The sequence below is a fragment of the Pleurodeles waltl genome, chromosome 3_1 (genome assembly GCF_031143425.1).
Source record: "Pleurodeles waltl isolate 20211129_DDA chromosome 3_1, aPleWal1.hap1.20221129, whole genome shotgun sequence".
NCBI lineage: Eukaryota > Metazoa > Chordata > Amphibia > Caudata > Salamandridae > Pleurodeles > Pleurodeles waltl.
In genome coordinates this window covers 1,951,223,557-1,951,246,805 of record NC_090440.1, presented here as the reverse complement: position 1 = coordinate 1,951,246,805, position 23,249 = coordinate 1,951,223,557, and the positions used below count along the sequence as shown (strand labels likewise).

General features: G+C 41.1%; 1 protein-coding gene across 1 annotated transcript in view; it reads right to left on the bottom strand.

The window, feature by feature from the left end:
- The window catches only part of CPD (carboxypeptidase D), a 575,290-nt gene that overhangs the window by 481,016 nt on the left and 71,025 nt on the right, over nt 1–23,249 (bottom strand). Inside the window, exon 2 of the mRNA XM_069226269.1 lies at nt 19,295–19,542. Within this exon, the coding sequence (XP_069082370.1) occupies nt 19,295–19,542 (248 nt within the window). The remainder of the gene's footprint in view (nt 1–19,294; nt 19,543–23,249) is intronic.

Sequence of the window (23,249 nt, the reverse complement as noted above, 5' to 3'; positions counted from 1 at the left end):
GAAACGTCAACCACAAACAAGAGGCTAAAATGGCAATAGAAACCTTATACGTAAAACAATTAAATCGTGAATTAACACTTTTTTGCAGTTTCCGTAGCGGAAACAGACAGCAGTATTCTTTCCCAAACTCTTCATGGACTTAACTCTACCTAAGAAAGCTAAACAACAGGGATTTAGTACATTTGCAGCAGAACAGCATTACTGTTGAGTAAGGGAACGAAAACAACTAGAATCAATTAAGAAAACTCGGTTTGTTCTCGTGTAAGTAATCATGTGTAAACAGTTGCCAGTCGAGGCACGAGGTCATAAATTAGTTCTAATGCAGTACCGCCGAACTAGAGAAACAATTTGTTCTTACTCCATTAAAGTCTTGCATTTTGTATTTATGTGCATTCATAAGAGATGCGTGGAAAAACTATGCTTAGGAAAACCACGAGGCAAACACAAAGGTGGGATGAAAATAAACCAAACTCTTCCATACTACACGCGATTTTAAGGCAGGAGGTTTCTGGGTCCATTAGTACAGTGGTTCCCAACCTGTGGTCCGGGGTCCCAGAAGACTCCTCAGGGGGTCCGGGACTGCTTAGAAAATTAAACCATGTTAACAGTTGGGTCCCCAGATTTCAGTAAAGACTTAGTGGGGGGTCCCCAGACTCCAAAAATGATTCAGTTGAGGACCCCGAGTTCAAGTGGGCCTAAAATGGGGGTCTACAGAAGTCAAAAGGTTGGGAACCAATGGATTAGTATATCAGTACGGAGTGCTTGAGCTGCATAAGCTGCTTCCTTTGTGCAGGAGGTGGTTCTTGGGTGCAATCTGCACAGCATTTACAGATGTGGTGACTGGACAGGGTGTTCTAGTGAAGTATGGCAACTAGGGTGGTGGGCAGGAGTATTCGAAGGATTGCAGGGCAGGGGAGCATACTGAGTAGCTGGGTACAGGCAAGCAAGGAAGATTATGGGGTTGCCCATCAAAACACTAAAATATTGTAAAAACAGACATGTTAAAAATCCTAGAAGATATTCACTGCACTCTTGGTAAAGGCAAAGCTTGTCAACTGTTTTTTTTCCTGATCGCGCAGCAGACCTGACCCAATCAATCATCAGAAGTTAAATTGCATGTACTTGGAACATCACGTGCTTCAAAGGAAAGGTGCTTAGCTGAGTCATATCCTTCTAAACTAACTTTAAGTAACTTGTGAAACTATGAAACATTGCTTTTTCTCCAGGCCCTATCACATGCCAAGTTCCCCAAGGATCCATTCTGGCACAAACTATCTTTACATGGACTTCATGGAGAAATCTGGTATTTCAATTCATCAGTGCACCGACAATGCCTAAATTAACCTAAAAATCTCCAATGTCACGGAGGTTTCTTTCTGCCTTTCCGGCCTCTGTAAATGAACAATCGTTTTAGATTAAACCCGACTATACTGAAGAATTACTTACCTTCAGTACCAATATTTCTGTTGGGTACGCTATTTTCCTGTAGATTCCTCACCTTTGTGACTATCTTCAGGTGGTAGATAGGAACTGGAAACTTGAAAACAGTGTTAAAAAACAGCATTATAAACAGCACTGCCTGACAGTGGCATCAGTTACTTTTTTTCCTTTCTTTTAAGCACAACCAAATCTGCAGACAAAACTAGAACATAAACAGACTTTGCATATCTTGTAATCTTCTTACCAATTCAAATGGGGATGAGAGGAAGCGGTAGGGAATCTGCAGGAGAATATAGATTTTACCAGAAATACTATTAAGGAAGGGAATTAACTTTCTTCTAATGCATGGGTACTCACAAACATTTCCTCGGGGGCCACAAAGAACTCTCTGTGGCATGCCCGAGGGCCGCACCTAAATCAGCAGGGAAGGGTTCGGGTGATGAAAGGTGGGAGTAGGGGGACGCAAAACAGATGCGGACAACAAACCAAGCCTTTGCGTGACTTCTGTCTGCCACCACTGCCCTCTTCTCATGCACCAAGAATTAAAGTCAAAACAAACTTCTCATGTGAAACACAAGAGGAAAAGAGATACTCATCTGATGGCTGAATTGCAAAATGTGAAACCAGAAAACCTGGTATCTGTCCTGGCTTCCCACTTGACCAAATTGTCCCTAGGCAATTGATTGATTGATTGATTTCACTTTGCCTCATTTCTCTTCATCACATGAGTCCTTGAAATACACGAGTTCCAGATATGCACTGTACAATACATTTTCTTGAGGTTTACTTAATAAACTATAATGTTGTTCCAGTTATATAACAACGAGGACTGTGCACAAGGTGCACCTGACAAATGACTCTTCTTTTAATAATGCCATTGATTTCGGAGTGTGGGCAGCATGATTGTTTCAAAGATCACATTTGAAAAATATCACTGCTAATAAATGTCTCAATGCAGTGACAAAACCTGATGTACTAAGGAAAAACGCTCATGCATGTTAATAACGCACACTTACTTTTTAAAAGTTTGCAGAGACATTTATAATGTCTCTACATGTTTAGTGTAAGAGGTCTTTAAAACTAAAGGTGTTCCCTAAGATAAGTTGGCTAGGACACCATCTTTGCTTCTTTCCCATTACTTTAGTTAACGAGTAAATAAATGATGTGTATTTCACGGTTTTCTGAATGTACTTTGAGTATCCATGTTCTAATGGATACTTCTTCCCAAAGACTTACTTTTTGCCCCGGGGGTTGCGGGGGGGGGGGTGTGGGGGGGGCAGCGGTAGAAGCCACCTCGGTGAGGGTGCACAAATGGCAGTTAAGATTTTTTTTTTCTTTGCTTAGCTAAGTCATAACAGATCTTAATGCAAAGAGCGATCCAACCCGAGATATTGAGTTTGGTCACTGCTTTGCTATTCCTGGATACAGCGAAACATCCAAAATACTCATCACCCACACTTACTGACCTCGATCAAATAGTAAGAAACAGCTTGTCTTGTGACCCGTTTGTGTAACCACTCCTCTTGCTCAGAAGGATGAGACAGAGGAAAGAAAGATTGCAGAGCGATAAATTGGCCCATGTGCAAGCTAGGCATCACCTTCAGTATAAAAGATGGACAAGTGCAAAGAACGAGTTTGTTTAGATAAAGACCATAAGCAATGGCCAGGCCGACAGGGCCTGTAACTTGCAGACAACTGAAGGCCACCACAAAGACAGTCTTTAGTGTCAGAAGGCAAACAGAACAACTGTGCAATGGTTCAAACAGAGATGCCATTCAGAAAGTCAGCACTAGGTTTAAGTTCCACAGTGTAACAAAAGGTGTGAAAGGAAACAAATGAAGCAACCTTTCAGGAAACATGCCACTAAGATGTGAACAAAGAGGTGTGATCAGGAAGAAATAAAAATGCAGACAGATCAGTCAAATAAACTTAGACAGTGGAAATTGCTAAGGTTTGTTGTGCACCAAAAAAACTAATTTGCTCCAGTGACTTGTACAGACAGACTTGTTAGCTGGATTTCAGGTAACTTAGATTATTACAGACAATATCTGCCAATGAGCAGAAAACGTCTATTTCAAGTTACTCAAATTCCACACATGGAAAGTACTTGAGGACTGGGGTGGAGGATATGGCTACCCTTCTGCAAAAGTATATGAATTCTGCTGCGTAGGGGAAAAAGGAGGCAGATTGCTTAGTTCCAATAGATAGGTCCAAGCCCAAACTAGGGTGAGGAAGATATGCTGCAAGTGATCCTCGTATAGCAGGAATGTGGAATTCCTATCTAACGCCCAGGATATAGCATTTGGGGTCAAGGACAACAAGCTTTAATGTTATCCATGGGATAAGTAGGCCCAACCTGCAGCACAAACCCTTTGGCTGCCAGTTTACAGTGCATTATGGGTCAGGGAAAGGCATTGTCCGCAGTTAAGGTATAATTTGTGTTCATATGTTAACGCGGTTTGAACTTGAATTTATGGTTCATTAATGCAAAACCTTTATTAGAGTGAGCGCTGTAAGGGCATTTTGTAAACCTTGGACTGCACTACTGACAGTGGTTCCAGTAGAAACATTTATACACAGGTTTGCACAATTTAACAATATGAGGCTACATACAATGCTCCCATAAGGCTCTGTGATTAGATGTAAATATTTGCAGAATCGTGAAAGCAAGATGAATGATTCTTTGCTTTTTCAAACTAAAATTTTCGCAAAAAATTGCAACATGAAAAACAACATTTTGCTAAACTACTATGAAATTTTAGCCACCATCTCCTTAAAGCATCTTATAGTAAAATGTGTTCATGCAGGCTAGTATTAACAAAAAATATCCATAGTGGAAAATCAGGGTAATAGGATTATGGAAAACATGAAAATAAACAAGCATTGGCAAAGCCAAAAGGTCTGGACATTGGTGGTCTGCCTTTTGGTTTCGCCATTGCAGTTCATGTTTTGACATGGTTTTGTACAACTTTATAGCTATTAGAGCTATCGAGCCCTCACCATTATAATAAACATTGGCAAAAAAAAAAAAAAAAAAAATTCTCAAAATTGCCACAAAGTTCTTGGCACTGAATAAAACTACTTTGTGTGCTGATATGCTGTTTGTGAAAGAGAAAAATGCAGTGACTCACAGTGAAGCCTGTCAATAGATAGAGAACTTTATTAAAAACAAAAGGCCTTGGTTAACGTCAGACTTAAATTAGGAGCCCAATTCCTAAAGAAAGCAAAAAACACACAATTGTGCAGATTTACAGCTTTTGTTAATTCACAAGAATTTACACAAGTAGGCCAGGAAATCGCACTCCTACAAAATACTTGTGAACTGCATTTTAGCAGAAGCAAATATGCATGTGTAGATTTGCTCATGTGAAAATCTGTTGAGTGTTTAGGAGTTCACTTTCTCTCCAACCACTCCTCCTCCCCTCCCCCCCCAATCGTGGAAGATGTCTTACTTTTGCCTTTGTCAGGAATACATTTCCATCCTTTCTCAGTTTTGGAAAAGATCAGGAAAGAGCAGACGAAGACCCCTAAAACATGCAAGTGAGCAGGTTTGCACAGACTCAAAAGAACATATCAACCCTGGAACTATTAGTTATAGCTACCTTCAGCCCCAGTATGTAGATCTGGGAAAAGGTGACAATGTAAGGGAATTGCTAGAATTCAAACCCTACTATTGTATGAGCCCAGGCATAATCAGAGGCTATAATGAAAGCTCTCATACAGTGAAATTGCTGCCATAACAATGTGGGACCAATGAAACAAGTGGATTTTTTTTTTTTTTTTTTTTAACTGGGCAAGTAGATTTATGAAGCAACATGTCCGATAGACAAGTAGATATTTTATTAAATTCCACATTCCTATTTGCACTTTCTGCAGAACTGATGAGCAGTGGGAAAGGTGGGAACACAAAAGTAGACTCTCCAACAGCCAGCAAAACCTAAAGGCATACCACAGGAAACGAAATGGAGGGAACTTCAGGGTGCGGAAAAGAGGAAAATTACGCTTAGAGCTGTGTGCATAGAATTCCCAGTTGAGGGAAAATCATGCCTGTCAGTTCAGAGTGGAGCTTTCAATCATGATCCTCCAGACATAGGCAACTCAAGGCATCGGACATCAAATTCACAGGGCCCACCAGATGTGCTGCCACTGAGAAAATACCCTCTTACAGAGCTCACTGCCACAAGTGCAAAGCCTCCCAGCACATGGTCCAGAACCCACTCTGCACTTAAGGTTCAGGTAATGGTTGCAGGTAACTCTGTCCCAAAGAATCCATGTAACAGTTCTCAAGATGGAAAGTAGAAATGCCTCCAGGCCTAGGTAAGCAGCGTCAACAATAGCACACTAATAACAGCGTAAACTCTAGCACAGAAATGTGCTTATGTTCTTCTAATGGAGACCAAAGGGCTTGCATTGTGCTCTAGATTACTACTACAATCCCATGAGGAGGCGTTCGGACCAACACTGGCTTGAAGCTGCTGAGGACTGAGGGGAAGACCCACTGTTAGGTTGAAAAGGAAAAGCTCCCAACTGAGATCTAGAAGAACGGTGCAGGAGATCTCCATATGAGCAGCGATACACTCTCCTGATGGAGAAGCCATCAACACACCACTGGTGGGATTTCACCTGCTGCTTGGCATGTGGCACCAACAAGATGCATAAGGATATCCATTCCAATAGGGGAAGAACTTGCAGATGCAGAACCTGAAACTTAGTACTAAAACTGCTAATGTCATAGATCCTTTAATGGAAGAGTAAAAGGGCTCAAGAACGCTGTGTCAAAAAATTGCACTATGAAGGCCCACCTCAAAGTCGGAGTACAGAAGAAACTAGAACTTCTTCTAGTTAATGGAGAAGCTCAAATAGTGAAGAAGGGTCAGCACGCACTTGAGATAGTCCAAGTCTAGCATGGAAGGGAGGGGAGACAACTTCTCAGCAGCCAACCCTCCATTATGAAAATACATGGATATTCTGAGCAAGGTCACCACCAGAGCTGAAGTTTAGTGAAGACATCTGAAGCACCCCCAAGTCCTAAAGCTAACATCACATTTTAGTCAGGCTGGGACTACACTTTAAAGTGAAGACGCCTAAGCTTTAACCCCTCACTGTGACCCTACTTTTGAGCAAAGCCTGTGCCTTTTTGTTATAAGTTGCAAAGAGGCATTCTGGAGACCCACAGATATAATTTAATCATGCACATTCAAGGTCAAGAGGAGCAGATTCAGGGACAGCATCTTCAGTCTTTCCTGTCAAAGATATTCAAGAGTCTCCTGTCCGGAATGGACCCAAGGCCCCCGGTCCTTCTTGGAAATCAAAAAGTAAAAGAAATAGATTCTCATTACTCATCTTCTCCATGGGCAAAACTTTTATGGCCCTCTTTTGAAACAAGGTGGATGTCCTTCCCCCCCCCAAGATCTAGTTCAGGCCTGGAATGCACTTCCTTGTAGAAGGTGAGAAGAAATGGTTAGAAAGGGGAGGGTACAGCCACTGCGGATAAGGTGGAGCATCCTGTCATCCTTTGTGACAGACTCCCAGCTGCAAGAAAATGGGAGAACAAACCCCTGAATGGAAGTGAGTGGTGGAAGGACAAATCAAAATGGTTTTGATGTGACAGAACCAGCAGAACTTGAGGGGGACTGGAGCTGCTGACACTGGTCTCTTACATTCACTTCCCCTCATGAAATAAGATGTGGAACTGCTGCAGGGTTTGAGTGAGCTGTAAGAGGTGATACTGTTAAGAAGTCTGTCCCCTGGATAAGTAGTGAAAGAAATTGCAATGCTGTTTGTGGAACTGCTCAGGGCTGAAAGCTAGCCCATACAAGCGTCCTGCAGCACAAGGATTTTTTTTTTTAAAGTGTTCTAGAAGAGCTTGCTTTCTCAAACAGACTGTCTACTTAGGCATGCTGGATTTCTGCAGAGGGAATCTGTCAGAGCCAGAGAACGGACCTGCGCCAGCCGAGATTAAGCCACATTTAAGAATTGTTTTTACAGACATTCGGACCATCATTCAATAAATTAGAAATTGGCCTCTTCGGGTAATCACAAAGGCCACTCACAGCCAGCCTAACCATTTTCCACAAGGGCTTGAGTATAAAGACTGAGGAGGCACATGGGGTTAACAATGGGTGCAGCCAGACTGCCTGAACCAAATACTTTACATTGCGTAGAGCTGAGACATTTGGAATCATGTTGAGTTGTTCTGTATGGTGAGAGTTGGGATTTAGTTTAGCTTAAAATGCTTGAACCACCAATCAGCTTGAAAAAGCGAAGTACCCTAATCTGCCCAAAAGAGTTCTTCCCTACACAGAAACCTTAGGCTAAAAAAAAAAAAAGAGGATCACCATGAAGCTAGCCCTCCAAAGAAGCTTCTACTTATCTCTCGCCACCAGAGTAGTTTGTAGTACGTCCAGTATTGAGACAGTGCCAAAAACAACTTAAAGAGCAGTGCAGAGGCTTAAGTCAGAGTCAAAGATATCAGAAAAGCACCTTTGTGGTCTGAAGAAGCACCATCAAAGGACTCTGTGGAGGCACAAATCCAAGTGGCATCAGGGTTGCAATTGCCAAAATGGCTAATCTCCCAGGCACTGGCAGACCTTTGGATGAAAGAAGACACTCAAATTGAAGGAGGCCAGTCCTGAAGATACCCAGCACAGCTTGTCAAATGTCTTCAACCTGAGAAAAAGCAAGCAATCGGAGTCTATAAGATCGGCTCAGAAGAGGACACGAGGCTGGCATCTGGTAACTACACCACTGATGTTACTAATGGCATCCAGAGCAGGGCCATTTCCTATGAGAACAAGATACCTCCTTCCTATGGCAGTTATTTTACATGTGGAAGAGTTAATTAGACCATTGCTTCCTGCCAGAAGACTTACTTTAAAGGAGGATGAAAGGGAACACTTGGGGCCAGGGTCCTTACAGGCACAAGGCAGAAATACTTTGCCTTCCTGCTTTGTGATGACTTTCAGGTGCCTGGAGTAGTCACAAACCGAAGGCTTGTGGTGAGGCAAGAAACACCACGTGCAGATGCAGTGGGGATCATACAGTGATTATTTCCCCCAAAAATCGCAGATAGGGTTTGGATCCAGATCACTTTGGAGGTGATATTGGACCTAAACTCCTGTTAAATCATCATTGGAGAATTCAGTAAACACTGAGGCACTCCAGACTCACAGCAATAGGGTGAGGAAAAATAGGAGCAGAGCCTCGGGGCCCCAAGCGATGCAGTGCATATGACGCACTGCACTGCCTGGAGCTCTGGCAGGAGCAATGTGGCATCACTTAGTGGTGCTGGATTGCTATTGTTTGGGGTGGGGCAGGGGGGCGATTTCTAGAACCAATGTGGATCTTGAAGATATTCATAAGGTGAGGAATTTATGGGAAGGAGTATCCATCAATATTTTCACTACCCAGCAAGAATCTATATTTGACCACTAGCAGATAACCGAATTCCAGTGTCGACTTTTTAACCTATACTTGCCTCTGAAAACTAATCTCAGGATCTGGCTAGATCCTCACCTCTCCAAGTCCAGGCAAAGCAAGAACACAATAAGGACTGAGAGCAATACCCCATATCCTTATAAAAATGTAAAACCTCCACTTCAAGCTAAATACTTTCATTTCGTGATCCAAACTTTTGTCATATGCCAATGAACTCATGGCAATTCCAGTCTCAAAGGTATGCACAGGTCCGCCTTAGCACACCTCAACTTCCGGATAAACTTTACCACCAAACTAATTTGCTGCACTAAGATACCATAGCAATCTAATCTACTGTGCATTACACGGTCTCCCTGATGAAGTCAGAATTAAGTTAAATCTATCTTCTGCACAAAAAATCTCTTTAAGAAGTAAAACACTCAGCAGCACAGAGTTTTCAGACTCAAAATAAATAACTCATCCTACCACTAAATAATTTTCAGGTGCTGCTCTCTGTGGAACTCTACCTGCAGACATCTGCTGACAAGAAGACCTACTATTCTGCAAACGAAAAAAATAAAAACCTATTTCGTTGGAATCTGTATATTTGAAACCCTCCTTCCTTTCTCTTCCTCTGCTAGCTCTCCAAATATTCCCCTCTTTGCCCACTAATTTTCCACTCTATTACAATCCTCTAGACTTATCCCCTTCTGATGTAAACTCCTTATGCCTTGCTTTGGTCTTCTCTTGATCTGAGAACTAGCACCTTTCGAGAGGCCCATTTACAAACTAAAGTCATGTTATCTTTCGCGACTTTGCCTTCATTCTTCTTTTTTTCCATCCTCAGATTTCTCAATCGTGCTCAAAGTCACACTGAGTTAACTGCAGTTGTTCGTGCACTGTTAAATTGTATGTAAGGAGCTGCAATCCTCACATATAATTCCTTCTGTAAAGTGCACAGGCGCCTGATTTAGGTAGTCCAGCCCAAAAAAAAAAAAAAAAGTATTGCTTTCCCGAGCATGCACATGTAGAACAAAGCAGTTTCACGGAACAGAATATAGTACTGCAAGTTATTTTTCTGTTCAAACTATTGCTTCCAAAAGCCACTGGTCAACACTGAATCATTTTAGGAGAGACAGGCATTTGAGGTTTAGACAGTTATGGCAATGCCATTAACAGATTTAACACAAAAGCACATGCCAGAAGAATCTTCTCCTTTAATCCACGTATGTCCTCATGCAGGAATTGCTGTAACCTACTCTGCCCACATCAAAGCTCCCCTTCCCCCCAAACCAACTTCAGCAACTACAACGGGGGGTGTTTTATTATTATTATTTTTTAATCGGCCTTTTCTGTCTGCAACTCGACAGATAAAAACTCAAAAAAAATAAAGAGGGGTTGATAGAAAAGGAAAAGAAGGACAGAAGGTTGGAGGGAAGAATGAGTGAAAGGATGCAAAGGTGGGTGAAAAGGTGGGTAAAATGATGGGTGGAAGGATGGGCAAAACAATGCACGGGGGGCCGAAGGGATGGGTGAAAGGACGCATATGTGAGGGAAAACGTGGATGAGTGAAGGGAAGCGTGGACAAATGAAAGGATGGGTGAAAGGATGCATGGATGGGTGAAAGGATGCATGGATGGGTGAAAGGATGCATGGATGGGTGAAAGGATGCATGGATGGGTGAACGGTGAAAGGATGCATGGATGGTGAAAACGTTGGTGAAAGGGTGGGTGGATGAAAGGATAAATGGTTGGATGAAAGGATGGGCAACAGGGTGGATGAGTGAAAGGATTTGCGAGTGGGAGAAAGGATCGGGGAAAGAATGTGTGTGAAAGAATGGATGAGTGAAAATGATGGATGGGTGAACAAATGGGTGAAAGGGTGGACTGGTGAGGTGATGCATGTGAGTGAAAGGAAGGGTGGATAGGTAAAAGGGTGTGGGTGAAATGATGGGTGAGATTGTGGATGGGTGAAAGGATGCATGGTCGGATGAAAGGACGCGTGGATGGGTGAAATGATGAGCGGGCAGGTAAAAGGATGGATGGGTAAAAGGATGGGCGATTGGATGGACAGATGGAATGGAAAAGAATGTTAGATGGGAGAATGAATGGATGACAGAATGAAAAGGTAAAATGGTGGCTATCAGAGGGTAGATGAAGGGGTGAAGTAAATGTTTGGATTGAAGAGACAAGGGTTCCATCAGAGCTTTGGTTCAAATGGGGGGTATTTTAATTTTCTGGCTGCTCCCTTGGCCCACGTTGTCCGAAGCTGGAAACATTTCTGCCCGCCCAGCACTGTTTACTTTTGACGAAACAGATGAAGCATAACATCACATCACTGATCTCCACCAGGATATCCTGCTTCCACAAAGACCATCACGTGTTAAGCAAACATTTAAGCAAACATCGGCCCTTCTGCTTCCTGTAAAATCAGCAAAGCCTAAACGTGAATTTTGTAGAAGGGCGTGTAAGTAAAGAGTGTTTTCACTAGAAGGAGGGCGAGGAAGAGAAAGATTAACAAAGGTTACATTTTAATTTAAATAATGCCCAGGAACCCACGTAATACAGTATCTTTTTTTTTTTTTTTTTTTTAAATGCAGCACAAGGCCAACAATCCTGAAGGTCACACCATTTGGTAAACATGAAAGCGCGGCCAACGTGATTAACAAAAGCTAGAAATGTAACATTTTAAAATCTGATAGTAGCTTAGCTTTAAGATATGGTGAAAGCAAACAGTGTTTTAAAACAACGGCAGCACCCACCCTACTTTTAAATCGCGGTTATAACAATTCTGAAATGAACAGCAGAAGCTTTCTTCAATTTCAGCACACTAGCTACGGAAGCGGAAAATATAATTTACATGACAGCAACAGTGATTCCCATGGATGTTTTATTCATCCAAGAGCTTCAGTCTGCAACTGTGGGTGTGCAAAGCTGTATCTTTACCAAGGATGCAAACTTGTTCTCTCTACACCAAAGAAGCTAAGAACCTGTGAGTGTTTTGACGCCTGCCATACGTATTTACTTACTTTTTCCAGCAGAGGAAATTTCGCAGCAAACTCTGCTCATCCGCTGCGCAGTCCACTGTGCGTAGATCAGCTACTCAAAAGGTAAACTTGCAAAAAGAAAAATATCTGAAAACGCAATATGGAGAAAAAACACACTTCTGCAAGGGAAAAGGCAGCTCCTCGAACTCGGCACTGGGAAACATTGGGATGTTCGTTGTAAAACTTCACGGATGAAAAACGTCTATGTTAGTATCTTAACCTAATTTTAACACACGACGCTTTTAATAGTTAAAAACTAGAGCACACCAGTTATAACTCAAAATAAGTGAAACGAACAGCATTTTAGGTTAGGCGAGCGAATTGCTAATCATGATAATTACCACTGTGCAAGGTTTCCTAAGGCTTCTTGTTTGAATCTAATGCCTAACTATAAAGCAGTAAAGGGCGAATGGTTTTAAAGTTACACTGAGGCATAAAAACTATCAAATAGGTTCAAAATCAGTGAGGGATTAACAGTGGGGACTGCTCAGCAGGTGATAAACCGCAATAAGTGACCTTGCCAAGATGGGCGCTCAAAGGCTACAGCATACTTGATTGAAATGTAAAGAAATAATGGGGATAGGTGTGGGGTGCAACTAAAGGTGTCAGATTCTAATACTGATGACATGGTGCAGTAGTTCAACCACACTGGCTGCCCAAGGCCGGCAGTCGGTCAAGCGAGGACTTTAGAATCAACTGGTTCATTCAACTCCTGCAGGTTCATCAACTGATTTTTTATTTTTTGAGTTAGTTAACCCCATTTTCCCCGTGCACTACGAAAGGATCGACTCTATTGAGTCTATACAGCGCTGCATTTGCCTTGAAGGCAATACAAATTTAAATCCCCATAGTAACACCTGCAGCTGGGTTATTATTCCCAATACCCGCCAAAGGATATTATCTATGAGGACCTAGTCTAGGAGCTCGTAGCTGTCATCAGGCAGCATACACCGATTAAAAAAAAAAAAAAAAAGAAAAAAAAAAAAAAAATTTTTACAATTAAAAAGCAAGGAACAACTGCGGGAATTCTAAAAAAAGAGGCCGTTTTATGCGTCCCATTTAAAAGGAGAGGTGACAATGTCTCAGTCCTTGGATAGGTACACCTGCAACCACACCAAGAAATCCTGGTGAAGGTGTAAAGAACCATGTATGGTAGGTAGGACAGTTAAGTTAAATTCTTGGAATGTTAAGTAGTTGAATAGACCGATCAGAAGGAGAACAGTTAACTAGAATTAGTCAGAAGGACGATATTCTTCTGGAAGAGACACTAGCAAAAGGAATGACTATATTTTATCAGAAAGTTACAAAGCAAATAGCCAGTTGGCGTATCACTTCAACACAGAAGGGATTGTCATCGCATTTGTAAAAAATACCACAAACAGACGACTACAGAAACAGTCATATGAGACACCAATGGTTTTTGGTCATGTATAGCAAAATCAGCAAACTGTCTACTAGGGGTCTCTTCAACATTTGTTTTCCTACTTCAGCAGTAATGATTGTGACTGTAGGCAACATCAGCCTGTTTCTGAATTCTCATTTGAAACATTCCTCAGCAACTTACCAATACCACAATAGATTAGTCAGGAAGCTAAACACTTGCATGTCAATTCTAGACAAGGATATATGGCAGCTTAAACCTCATTCAGAAAGATCACACTTTCTCCTGTGTTGGAACCCACTCATGGACAGATATTTTCATAGTTTCAGAGCAGCTACAATTAACGCCAATGATAGTAAAATGGTGGTTAGTTACCATGGACATTGTGATCTCACCTTGACCTTATTAGACCCATATTCTATATCAAACAAACGACTTGACTCTTAATTCTTTCAAGATGTTTTCTTCCAAAAGAAGGCAAAGGAGGAGCTTTGGAATCTCGTTTGCTAATAATGGTTTAGCAGTAGTAGTCCTTGGCACATTAGGGAACTTGTGGATGTGTTCCTTTTGAAAGTGGAGAATGCTGAAATTCAGTGAAGTTATCCAATGGTGAAAATGGGATGGCACACTGCCCTATGCAATATGTTGTAGTGGGACATAGAAAAGTGTTAATGACGCAATAATATACCAATGGACGAAGATGAAAGATCCTAGAGGTAAGTATATTATAGATACACATTTAGTAAAAATCAAAAGATCTTGGCTAACAGACATAAAACTTACTCCTCTCAGAAGATTCATTATACATTAAAAGATGATGACAATGTGATAAATACTCATGAAAACATAATGGAGGATTGCTCCAAGTACAAAAAAAAAAAAAACTGCACACGATTGCAAATGTTTCTGAGGTGGATCCAAATCTGATGTTTCAGAAGTCTTTTTTCCTACAAGAACCTCAGCGTAAACTACGCTGATTGATCTCCTGCAGTTATCAGAGCATCTAACATTTGGTTTGTTGTTTCACAGGCGGTAAATCAAGAGAATTCAAAGACGATAAAGTAGAATCTCACCAGAAATGTCATGATTTTTTTGTCACAAATGTACTCTACTTAATGAAGGAGGAGCTTCCTAAACATACACTAGTGAGGCACAGTTTCAAAAAGTTAGGTATAACAACAGGTCTATTTCATTATTTAACATGGATTTGAAGATCATTAAAAAAATATTTGCAGTCAGATGTGGGCTAGTGGTGCCAAGGGTTATTTCAGGTCTGATAATAGAAAAATCAGTGCTTGATCTAACCTTTAAGATAAAAGTAGATTTATGGCTGCGGAGGAGAGTCTGCTTTTTTTGCATGGGGACTCTGCTTTTTCACATAGTCTCCCTCATTTGCTCACCGAGATTCTGCTGGTATTTTGTACAATCGAGATAGTGGTGACAGGTTTCTTACTGTATAGGTTTCCTTTGAAACACAAAGAAAGACTGACTAACCCTGTTGATGTATTTAAATATAAAGTAAGGGCAATGGGCCTGTGTATGGTTAAAAAAAAAAAAGTGCTTGTGAACTGCAGTGCAAGGTGCAACACTCACAGGTACCGAAATTATTACATCTCAAATTAGTTCCTGGTGCTTAAATACAAGAGCATTGTATTTAATTTCTCAGATACACAACCTATCTCTTCCTTTTTTAAATAGAAACTTAATAGAGGAATCAGGCCTCGTCTTTGAATGACCTCACTAGTGCCTATAGTGAGGAGACTGAAAAGGGGATGTCTTCAGTGGGCTCTGAAGGAGCTGGCCTTTAAAATGCAAATTGCCAGGTACCTCAGCAAAAATTAAAAATGGCACCTACATCATCAGGGCAGTAGAGCAGGCTTATACTTCAAACCAGTTTTCTAAAGGGCCTATGACTTGTCACCAACCCAGCTTGGATGGGACCAGTGTTGGTTTACAAGGTGAGATATTCAATGCAAAGTAGCCTTTGTAGTGCCTAGCCTTTACCTATTTGGTTGGGCAAAACGTGAGGTGTAGAAACGCTTACAAATGTTTACTCACTTTGAAGGGTTTGGGCTGTAGGAGAGCAAACTGTTGTATCGTTGGGGCAAGAGTGAGATGAAAAGGGAATGTAGGGACAACCCACTCACCTCTGCTTAGATTACATTAATACCTGCAATCTACACATGGTGTGGACTATCCACCTTCCCATGTGCAGGAGGAGAAATGGACACAGAACAGCCAGAACGCTGTTGGAGTTAGTGTGGCCTGTTGCCAATTGAGCAAAAACCTGTGCTCCAAACATGCGGAGAAAAGCCTGAACAACTCTGGAAGACAGCAAGATCATGAATGTACAGTTTGCTGAATTTCAAAGCAGAAAAGTGACTACTAGTACAATGGGATCTGGACAGCTGCCCTCATGGTTCGAGTCAGAGGACCGAAAAGGTAGAAGAAAACTTTCTTCAAGTGAACAAATTAATAAACAGAAGAACTGCAGAGGTACTAGTCTTTGTGATGATTCTGTGCTGGAACTTGGAAGTGAGTCACTTGGCCACTTCCACCCACTTGGAACCTGTATTCTGAAGGAAAACTCTCCAGAGGAAACATTGGACTGGTTGAGGTGAAAGGGATGAATGATCTATTGCTGTATGTTTCTGAACAGTCTTGAGAACCATTGTTTTACCCGTTTGCTGAATTAGATAGCGTAACAGGGCAAAAATAAGTTTAAATAAGACAGAAGACTTGCGGATGTATCCTGCTGTTCCAATGAACATTTGACTAAAAGGAAATTGAAATAGGAAAAAAAGACCATTAGCTTCAATACTCATATAGAAATATTGTGAATGTCACATTCTAATATTAATCTTAGACAAACCTAATACTGACAGAAATATATCTTATAAAAGTAAAATTACTATCTGAAAACTATATTACTAAAGTTTTTTTTAATTTTTTTGTCAATAATATTAGAATAGCATATGAAGTTAGAGGTTTTAAAGAATTCTAAAGGGCAGAACAGGACCAACTTTAAGATTTTTTTTTTTTTGTACTTTTGATGAAAACACAAGCAGCCCCGAACCCCCCATTCTGGTTCCCTACGGGTTTCTCTAAATGTATACAAAATAAAAAAGTTTTTTAAATTTAGCTATGTGCATACGCATAACCAATCTAGATGGTATAAGCTGGAACAAAAAGCCACTGGATTTTCAAAGACTGATGGCAATTATGGTCTAACAAAAAACTCGGATTTTTGTAAGAAATGGTGAGTGTGAAAGAACATGTTATTGTGATGGAATGATGGCACCTAGGGAAAAGGAGCTCGAGTCTCACTCATCCTTGAATTTGAAGTAATAGTTGTTAGAAATGTCGTGTTGATGGTGTGATTTATACATGTATTGGAATGGTGACCCAGTGGTCTAGACAACACTGTATTCCACTTCTAATTGGAAGAGGATCTACTGGCCTATTTGGCACCAAGGCATTTAAGTAATTTTTTTAGCACTGCGATTGTGAAAAGGTACTCAAAATCATGTTTAGACTACATAGCAATGTTAGTCAAATGCACTTTTATAGAAGTGGAGGAAAGGTCAATGCAGTCTTTTAATCACTTGATTTTGGATTGGTCTGCTTCTCAATACACCATGTGCAAAATATCTTCCAAGTGAGGGTGTACGATGTTCTTAAAGTTCAACATTTAACTTCTTTTCAGATGTGCAATAGGGCAAGATGGACTGACGAAAGGCATGGTTTACGTTCCTGTCGGACATCCTGGTTAAGGTAATAGAGCTGGCCTCAACAGAACACATTGCCTGGCCCTTGAGACAGGAGAAGATGATTTAAATATAGACACTGCTTTCGCCCATCCAAAACAATGAGTGTCATTTTTGCTTTGGTGTGTTACAACCTTGTCAGTACACTCTTTAAAAATACTGGAAGACAGGCACAAAGAAACATGTCCCGGCTCTTGATATCTGGAGGAGAAGCCTCTACATTTTTAGTGAGGTGCACCAAAAAAACAAAAAAAAAACTGATGTGGTGCTCCCCCCATTGTCAATCTTCTACCATTGTTGAATGCAATAGCTTCAAACAGTGACAGAGTGAGTCTTTTGCCCAGTGGGAGTTGTGGGATTTAATATTGCAAAGAACTAAATGCAATTATAGGTTCTTTAAAACTGTTTTGAAGACTGAGGGCCTCATTAAGAGTTTGGCGGATGGTTTGCACAGTCTGCCGAACATCCGACGGAAAGGTTGCCGCCACGCTGGCTACCTTCCTGCCGGACCCATTAAGAATTTCCTGCTAGGTCGGAGGGTGTAAACAGGCTACAGCATTGTCTCCAGGTCGTAATCAAGCCAACGGCAATGCTGTAGCCGGCAGGGTGCACCAGCACCCTTGCAATGTTCACATTTCGAGTGTGCCGGTCGGGGTGGGTGGCTTGGGGGAGACTGCACTGCCCATCCCAAGTATATAGGCAGTGCAGGGGCCCCCCTGCTTTTTCATGGCAGTGTTACCGCAATGAAAAGGCTGGCGAATAACAAGGTTGTAATCCGCAGGGCAGCACTGCATACAGGGCTGCCCAGGAGGATTGGGATCTCCATAACTGCCAGACCACCAGGATCCAATATTCTGGTGGAAATGGCAGTCATACAACCAGGGTTGTTATGTGGCAGTTGGACCGCTACACTTGTAATGAGGCCCCAAATGTTTTGTGGAGTGCACTGCTTGAAAGAACAGGCTTCTATAGATCTGCAGCCGAAGCCAAAAACTGTAAGTTCCACTTCTCAGTTCCTCCAGGTAAACTTTAGCCTTGATAACCTTCCCCACTTTGACTAGGTTAGTCATGTATGTATCAGACATCAATGACTTTACACCTTTGGGGCACAGACTAGGACTATGGTTTCTAAGACCCTCCACGAAGGAGCCTATTCTTGAAGATATGTTGGCAGACTGGTTGGGGGTTCAGTTTTCAAGATGTTCTGTGTGTATGCATGTATATGGTATTTCTGTAGCACAAACCTAGCAAAAAGAGAAGAGCGAGGTACATGGTCAAAGACCAGCATAAAGTCAAGGAAGAGAGGAAGCTCTGTTGTGGACTGTTAAAGTATTGTGGAAGTTCTGGGCGAAGTTTTAAAACATCTCCAGCAGAACGAGGGTGGCTGTATCACAAAGGACAGACAGAAATGAAACAGGACTTGTTGCTACAGCTGGAGATGGACTGGTCAGCAGCTAGTTACTGACAGGTTCTGAGGCCATGATGTTTGTTGATTCAAGTTGCACTGCTGACTTTCTGTCTGGACTATGCCATCTCATATGTGCACATGCTGGTAACGGATGTGGTTGGTGGAAATAAAGGAGTTAAAGGGATATTTCTTTTCAACAATTTTTTTGCCAAGGGATATGCAATGGCCCACAATACAGAATCTCAGAATTATGTATTTTATTATTTCCCCCCTTCCGCCCCCCCCAAGGTAACTTCCAGAACTATACTCCAACTTTTAACAGCAGAAAGTTATGACTTGGCTGCTGTCACCCTTTTGCTAGTCTCTGGCAGATTTTAAGTGGACTAGACGTATGATACTTGCATGTTATTCAGCCCCTAAACTCAAAGGGCAATGACCCAAAGATTCATTAATAAAGACTGAATAATCAAAACAGATGAAGGAGCAATACACATGGCATACATAAGGCTCAATATTACACATCAGTTCTTTAGTAACAGAGTCCACAACAATGATAACTAATCAAGTTCAAATGAAATAAAGAGGCTGTTTTGTGTTCGATAACCATGCTTAACATACACCTGGAGTCAACAAGTGTTAAATGGATCTGTACCAGACACCCATACTTTGTCTCAAAAGGTGAAAACTAAACTTATGTACACTATTCAGCCACCTCAATGGTAAACCAATAAAAGATCAATGCCTCCAAAAGCCCACCACCCCAATCCAACTTGAAACATGTTAGACATCAAGCTGTAACTCTCAAAAAAGAAGTTCAAATACCCAGTTACACATACCTGGGACATCATACCACTGCGCTCCATTGGTGATGCCATCTTTAAAGGATTCCTGCGGGTCTAGAGGGCAGTTTGGATGGCCGGTTTTCATTACTGGGTGTTTCTCAGCATATGCTCTTGCTAGGTATCTAAAGACTTTGTCATCTGGAGACCTGCTGTAAGCTCCAGAAGCCTGGTGCATGGAAGTGTCATCAAATGGGTAGCTGGCGACCACAGAACCTCCGTGCAGATTACCAGACAAAAGAAACCTAAAACAAATGAACAACAGTTTGTAGCGAACATGCTTTGCAAACTATTTCACAAACAATTGCCCAAACAAAAATCAGAAATAGAAATGCAAAAACGTAGTGATGGAGACAGGTTGCTTTAATTTATCTCGGCAAAAGGACTCACTCCAAGGTCACTAAAGGAACGCTCAAATAACAGCTGAGAGGCATCATAAGAATGTCAAAAATAACAGAAACGAAAGAGCACTCTTAATACCATCACCAAAATATAGATGTTACACACACACCAACAAAACAATTATTGAGAATGGCAAAAGGTCTGGCTTAAAAGTAAAGTAAGGCATTATAACGTGTTACAATTGCATAGTAAGAGGGGGTAAAGGTATATTTGGTTTGGGTAGTGTGGCTGAGCCAGTACAGGATAGTCTGCCTCACTCCGATGCACAGGGAGTTTGTGCTGCAATACCAAACACGGCCATGATTAGCTCAGGGAACGTACAAGACAAACTAAAGCAGACAACAAACTAAAGCAGACAACAAACTAAAGCAGACAACAAACTAAAGCAGACAACAAACTAAAGCAGACAACAAACTAAAGCAGACAACAAACTAAAGCAGACAAACTTCTTACTATGAACTAGGAGAGATTAATTTCAACAATGTATTTTGCAGCCAGTGTCTCTCCATTTCGTAGCAGTGCATCTATAGTTAATGTTACCTAATTTGATGCCCGTGATTGCACCCTTGAAGGATGACTGAGATGGCCATGCTAGTATTTGGCAGGTCGAAATGTAGATTACAACGGATGTCGGAAACAATACTGGTTTCACTGAACCGTTCAACATCCGGGACACAGAAATGCTAAAGAACAAGAGGTTTTGCTAAGTAATGGCATGCCATTTTTCAGAAATGCTTAAAGACGAATGAAGATGGCCAACCACCCCCAGGAAACGAGTGGAGTAGAAGCAGAAGCTGGTGTTGCAGGAAGAGGGGAAACCAGGCCTTGGTCAGCCTTTTTTGATGGGAGCAGGCCTGTTGTCTGAACACAATTAGCATGTCATGGGACAGAGTACACAGGCTAAGGGGTCCTTCTTTAATTAAGATTTGTAGAGCTTCCTGGGAGCTGGGTTTCTGGTGTACGGTTGGTAAAATCCTCAAAACTGCCTCACAACACTTTGAAAGAGTTAAGTGTACTGACAATGGTGCTTGCTCTTTAAGTCCAATAGTTATATTGCATTCTGGAACTTGTAGCCCTGTTTGCATATTCGGATTATTATTTAAAAAAAAAAAAAAAAAAAAAAAAAAAACTCAGCCCGCAGTGCAAAGGAGAATTCTCGACTGGATGAGGACTTGATAAACTCGTAAGTAATTTTGATTTGTAAATATTAAGCTCAATTATTTTGTCATTCCAATGAGTTTGGAGCATTGAGGCACACTTCAGTTGTTGGACACAGCTGTAGCTACAAATAAAAACACATTATTGATGGATTCTACATTACTAACCACAAAAATAGTGTGTGGGAAATCTGAGGCACTAACTTGTATTACACCGACTTCCATGCAATTTTTTTTGTTTTGTTTTAAATCTCTTAACTAGGGTTGTCTCTCTAGCTTGGGCCTTTTAACAGATTTGCTTTACAGTCACGTACACATTCCAGGCTGTGCTATGTCCTACACCAAAGAAAAATTCCTGGTTTATCAGACAGCTGTGATAAGATGTCTCCGATCTATGTGGGTGTGTGTTTGTGGCGTCTGTATATGTGAATAAAACATTTATGCAGTGTGTTAATATTTATGTACTCCCATAGGCTTTCAGGAAACCCAGTCAAAAGTCAAGGGTTATGTCCTCCTGCACAAAGCATTCAAGACTTCTACTACTTGTTACTCACCATGAGCAATAGTATTTACCAAGACTGTGTTACAGATTCAGTGTAAGGATTTTAGTTCCCAGACATGGGGTTCCATCACACAGGGTGGTCTTAAAGACGCTCAAACCACTGGGCTTGGCGGCAGGCCAGAATTTCATCCTTTCAATGCGGGTAAAACGAGCGTCATTCAGTTTGATTAAAATGCTAAGGTTGCTTGATGATTTAAGTTCTGGTGGTAGACATTTGTGCGTGGTCTATGGGTCATGCACTCAAATTCGTGCATAGCAAGTGCAGTCTTTCGTCCTTTGATAACAGTCACACCCATTAGTCTTAACACGTAGTCAGACCTAAATCATACCCTATGTAAAAAGTTATACAAATATATGTGTGTGTATATATTTATACATATATATATATATACATACATACATATATGTATATATATGTATATATGTATATATATATATATATATATATATATATATATATATATATATATATATATATATATATATAGAGAGAGAGAGAAATATAAAATTAAAAAAATATCTTTCACTTGCTAACAATGTAGGATGAGGCAACTCACTGTGTCGCACGAGCTTTCCAAGTATCGCATGGGTTTTGACTTTTTGTTGTAACCCTTTGCGGTGCTCAAGTTCACCCTCACTAAGTTGTTTTGGAATAAAGGGTGCGCACCTTTCATCTGCACCGCGTCCCTTCGTTTTCCAGTCTATACGTATGACCTGTTTTCAGCGACAATGTAAACAGCACGCAGGTACTAAGAGATGACTAATGACAAAACAGCACAACTGCACGGTTCCTTGCTAATATCAATATAGGAAAAGAGTAAAAGGAGGAACGCCTTTCTTGCTTAAATGTTTCACACAATCCAATGGGGCATCTGCCTCTTGACAGTCCATGATCCGAGACATTGTGTGACGCTGCAACGTCACAGCATTTAAATGGAGCAGCTAGCATTGATGCAAAGATTCTTCACTAAGTCATGTCTTACTGTTGCTGGCCCACGCAGCGTGAGACACTGTTTTCATTAAGAGGCCAACAACCACAAGTCCAAGGAGAATATAGTACATCATTTCAACCCCACTGTAGTACTGGGCAGGTCGACGTCCACTGTAGTGGAACTGCGTCAGGAGTGTGAAATAGCTGCCAACCAATAAAAAGTCTACAAGGAAAAAGATCAATACAGAAATGTATTGCAAGTATCATCTCTCGATTCTGCTTTTAAAATGTCTTTTTGGTGATTACATGACCACAATAGAATACCTAAAACTGTATGTTGCCGACCTAAAACAGTATTTTAATTCACACACTAATAAATACTAAATATACACTTACAAGTGTAGACAATGAAAATCAGACCCGTTTGCCCATTGCTGTTTTTTTGCACAAATCTATAATTCTGCAGTGTTTTTGTCTTGCAATTCATGATGTGAAGCACCTCCTATATTAGTCGGAGTTCACAATGCAAAACCATTCACTACCGTATTTTTCAGGGGGTTACACTATGCAAAGCCCATTCCAACTGTTTTTGACATGGGATTACATTACGAATGCTTCAGTCAGTGTTGAACACAGAACGTAATTATTCAGAGGTGGCATAACACAACTGCTGACCAATTAAACTTCAGTAAAGAAAAATAATAAACATGGGGTAGAGCCACAGCTCCTTTGATACCTCTGTTAAAACTTTTTTTAAATGGTCCGTTGTCTGACAAAGCCTAAACAATCTCGAGCCAAACCAATATAAATGAGACTATAAGCACCGTTTCTCAATCAGCCATTTCAACTGAAATAGTTTCTATACGTACCAGCATGATAAGTGTATTTAAAGCAACTAAA